The following is a 4575-nucleotide window of genomic DNA, read 5'->3' on the forward strand; positions in this document are numbered from 1 at the left end:
CTTTTTTTTCCAGGCTATCACTATGTAAGCTGAGGCTGGCCCAGAACTCCTGATCCTCCTGCTTCAGTATTCTGAGTGCTGGCATTACAGGTGTGCGTCCCTGTGCCCCACTTGAACAATTACTTTTAAATGCCTGTGGTGTGCCACCAGTTGTTGGTTTTGAAAGGAAAATAGTTATGAGGAGTTTTGGCACACATCTTTAAGCTCATCACTGAGGAGGCAGAGGCAGGTGGATCACTGAGATCAAGGCCAGTGTGATTACATAGTGAATTCTAGACCAGCTGGGGTTATGGGGAGACTCTGTCTCAAAGCACCAAAAGAAAAAAGGAAGGGAAAATAGAGTCAAGTATGCTGGACTCTTCCTCAGCTCCTATTCTATGAAAAACTTATTTCTTCTTTTTGATAGCCTTTGTTACCTCCTGGGCCTTTAGAAATGATTCCTGAAAATCAAGATGACAGAAATGAACTGTTCAAAATGGTTTTGAAGACATGGACAGAGATGAGCAAGGTATCACTTGGGATGACTTACAGCTTTTAGAATCATCTACTAAAGAAATTTCTGTGTACATATGTTAACATAGTACTTTGATCTTTCTTAATGTTTCAGACATGTACTGAGAACACTGAGAAGGGGTTGTCTAGCATTAAAAGGTAAGTTAAAATTCTTTGCCTTTGTTTTACTTTTGGCCTTAATTATTTTTTGAGACGTGATATATAAAAGGTATAATATATGTTATTGTAGGAAACCTTAAAAGTGAGGGGGAAAAAAAAATCATTCTTCTAATCTGAATCTAATCTGAAGTGTTTCCTTCCTTCCTTTTTTTTTTTTTTTTTTGAGACAGGATCTCCCTGCTCCCTGTAGTCCCAGCTGGCTGGCCTGGAACTCGCTATGTAGATCCGGCTGGCCTGGAAATCACAGAGATCCACCTGCCTCTGCCCCCCAAGTGCTGGGATTAAAGACGTGTACCACCATGCCTGGCCCTTCTTTTTTTTAAAAGTAGGGGGTTGAACCTAAGGCTTTAGGTATGCTAGGCAAGTGCTCTACCACTGAGCTATATCCCTATTCTTGTTTTACATTTTTGAGATAGGTTCTCACTAAGTTGTTCCAGGCCGCTTTGAACTTAGTTTCATTTCTTGTTGCTATGATAAAATATTCTGACAAAGGCAGCTTAAAGGAGAAAGGGTTTATTTGGCTTACAATTCCAGGTTACAGCCCATCTTTATTACAAGGAAGTCGGGGTGTCAGGAACTTGCAGCAGCTAGTCACATCACATCCACAGTCAAGAGCAGAGAGCAGTGAATTCATGTGTGCATACTAATGCTCAGCTCCCTTTCTCTACTTAAAATTTTTTGTGTAAAAATTATTTTTATTTGTATTTTATGTAAGTGTTTTGCATGCATGTATATAAATGTACTCATGTCATGCAGAGCCCACAGAGGCCAGAAGAAGGCATCGAATTCCCTGGAACTGGAGTTACTGATGATTGTTGGCCACCATGTGGGTGCTGGGAATAGAACCCAGGTCCTCTGGAAGAACAGCAAGTGTTCTTAACAGCTGAACCCTCTTTCCAGCCCCTAATTTTTTGTTTAAATAGGGTCTCACTATGTAGTCCTGACTGCCCTGCTCTGTGTAGATCAGGCTGGTTTGGCCTAGAACTCATGGGACTCCTCCAGCCTTTGCTTCCCCAGTGCTGGGATTAAAGGGTGTACCACCATGCCTGGCCCTTTTCCCACTCACACAGTTCAGGGATCCTCTGCCTCAGGAATAGTGCCAGTCACAAAGAATAGGTCTTCCTACCTCAGTTAATGAATATAATTAAGATAATCCCCCATAGACATGCCTCCAGGCCCACTGGATCTAGACAACCCCTCTTCCCAGCTGATTCTAGAGTTCATCAAGTTGACAATTAAAACAAGACTTTACCCAGGCAGGCTTTGAACTTGTAATTCTCAGCTTCTGGAGTAACTGAGGACTAAAGGCTTCATTGCCAGGCTGGACCTGCTTTGATTTGGGTATTTCTTTCTTTCTTTTTTTTGTTTTTTTTTTCTTTTTGAGACAGGGTCTCCCTCCCTGCAGCTATAGCTGACCTGGAACTCACTATGTAGACCAGGCTGGCCTCAATCTCACAGAGATCCGCCTGCCTCTGCCTCCCAAGAGCTGGGATTAAAGGTCTGTGCCATCATGCCCTGCTTGATTTGGGTATTTCTTTTCAGGTGCTGCACTGTATGAAGCCGCTGAAGTGTAAATAAGCTTTATGAGGGCAGACTTTGTCTCACCTTTCCAGTACCCAGCACATAGTATATAGTAATTGCTGAATAAATGGATTCCCATTTCACTCTGTTTTAACACGTATACAGTTGGTATTGTGCTTTGCCTCATAGGTGTTTCCACATTTAGTAGAGCACTTCTCCCACTCATTTGGTATTTGGATTTACTGTCTGTTTAGTTGTGTGTTTGTAGAAATGCATGTATATAATAGATTATTTCCTTAGGTTAGATTGCCAGAAGAGGGGCTAATGAGTCAAATATTGGGGCTGGTTTTATAGCTTTTGGTATACATTATCGAATTTTTTTCTAAAATCTTTTCTTTCAAAAATTTTATATAAACTCTGCCACTAGCAGTACACATGAGTATGTTTGTAGGCTGTCGTGTGTTGTCGTGTCATGTCCCGCCCCCTGCCGCCTCTGGGATTTAGATGTATGGTAAGCATGTGTTCTACCACTGAGCTACAGCCCAGTCCAAGTGTGTATATTTAACTCTAGTCTCCTAGGTTTTGATTTTTATTAAAATTATCAATGCTAATTTTATAATTGGAAAACGATAGCTTTTTGCTTAATTTTATCTTTTTGTCATCAGGAGATTGGATATTTGACAAGACTAATTTTACCAATTGTGGTTTTTCTTATTAGGACTGTTGAGATTGTTTTTACTTTTACACTTTGACTTATTAATTTTTGTAGCTACAAAGCCAATTTAAGTGGTATGATCATTAGTGGAGATACTGTTCGAAAACTTACCAAAGGCTCAATAAACTCTGTGGCCATCCATCCATCAGAAACTAGAACCTTGGTAGCAGCTGGAGCCAAATCTGGACAAATTGGGCTTTGGGATTTGGTAAGTTATTACTACTTTTTGAAGATTCTAAAGACTGTCTGAAGTAAACGGTCTTAAAGAGGATAGCCTAGAGACATGTATTTATAAAGGTTGCTTGACACTTCTAGTTTTGTACTTTTATGTTTCTAAATTTTGTAAATCCGGCAGAATTTAAATTTGCTTTATAGAACTTTAAATTTTTTTTTGGTCTTTTTTTGAGACAGGGTCTCCCTGTTGCCCCAGCTGTCCTGGAACTTACTATGTAGACCAGGCTGGCCTTGAACTCACAGAGATCTGCCTGCCTCTGCCTCCTGAGTGCTGGGATTAAAAGCGTGTGTCACCACACCTGGGAGCTTGAATATCTTTAGCTATCTGGACATAATTAACAGCCAGGAGACATTATTAAATGTATATGTGAAAAAACTGCATGAAAACTTTAAGCTTTTAAATTACATTAAAAATAGTGTCTGCTGTGATCTGAATGCTATGTCCATATTCGTGTTGAATTCTTTTTTCTTTAATTTTTTAAAGTGTGTGTATGTGTGTGTGTGTGTGTGTGTGTGTGTGTGTGAGAGAGAGAGAGAGAGAGAGAGAGAGAACACATTTGTTAGAGGATGTATACATGCCATGGTATATGTGTGTCTGTGTGGAGGTCAGAGGACAACTTATAGGAAGGAGTCAGTTCTCTCCTACCATGTAGATTCCAGAAATTAAATTCAGGTCATCAGGCTTTGTCCCAAGTACTTTTACTTGCTGAGCCATCTTGCCTGTCCCTTGTGTTGAATTTTTTTTTTAATTTTATTTATTTTTATTTTATGTGTATGTGTGCATTGCCTGCATGTAGGTAAGTGCACCTGTGTTGTGCAATGCCCTTGGAGGTCAGAAGAGGCTGTTGGCTCCCCTGGGCCTGGAGTTACTGACAGTTGTTAGCGGCCATGTGGCTGCTGGGATTCGAACCTGAGTCTTCTGCAAGAACAACCAGTGTTCTTAACCACTGAACAATCTCTCCAGCCCCTAAACTCTTACTTTTTTATAATTTTTTACACTGGGAGGGGCATCATGGTGCATGTGTGGAGGTCAGAGGACAGCTCAAAGGACTCTCCTTATACGATGTGGGACCCAAGAATCAAACTCAGGGCTTAGTGGCAAGCACTTGTACCTGCTGAGCCATCTCACTTGCTCTTTTTCAATTTTATTATTTTTATTTTATGTGTACGAGTGTATTGCCTGCATGTATGTGAGTGCACCCGTGTCGTGCAATGCTGTGGAGGTCAGAAGAGTGCTTCGGATTCCCCTGGAACTGGAGTTAAGGATGGTTCATGTGGGTACTGGGACTCGAACCCGGGTCCTCTGCAAGAGCAGTGTTCTTAACTGCTGAGCCATCTCTCCAGCCCTGGAACACTGGCTATTCTTGCAGAAGACTTGGGTTCAAATCCCAGCACCCACATGGCAGCTAACAACTGTCCATAACTCCAGTTCC

The 4575-nt window shown here is 41.3% G+C and overlaps 1 protein-coding gene across 2 annotated transcripts in view; it reads left to right on the plus strand.

The window, feature by feature from the left end:
* The window catches only part of Wdr76 (WD repeat domain 76), a 41115-nt gene that overhangs the window by 20083 nt on the left and 16457 nt on the right, over nt 1-4575 (plus strand). For both annotated transcript variants that reach the window (XM_008849054.3, XM_029554033.1), the window contains exons 6-8: nt 407-508; nt 608-651; nt 2963-3116. In XM_008849054.3, the coding sequence (XP_008847276.1) occupies nt 407-508; nt 608-651; nt 2963-3116 (300 nt within the window). The remainder of the gene's footprint in view (nt 1-406; nt 509-607; nt 652-2962; nt 3117-4575) is intronic.

This window comes from Nannospalax galili, unplaced genomic scaffold (genome assembly GCF_000622305.1).
Source record: "Nannospalax galili isolate Female #2095 unplaced genomic scaffold, S.galili_v1.0 scaffold732, whole genome shotgun sequence".
NCBI lineage: Eukaryota > Metazoa > Chordata > Mammalia > Rodentia > Spalacidae > Nannospalax > Nannospalax galili.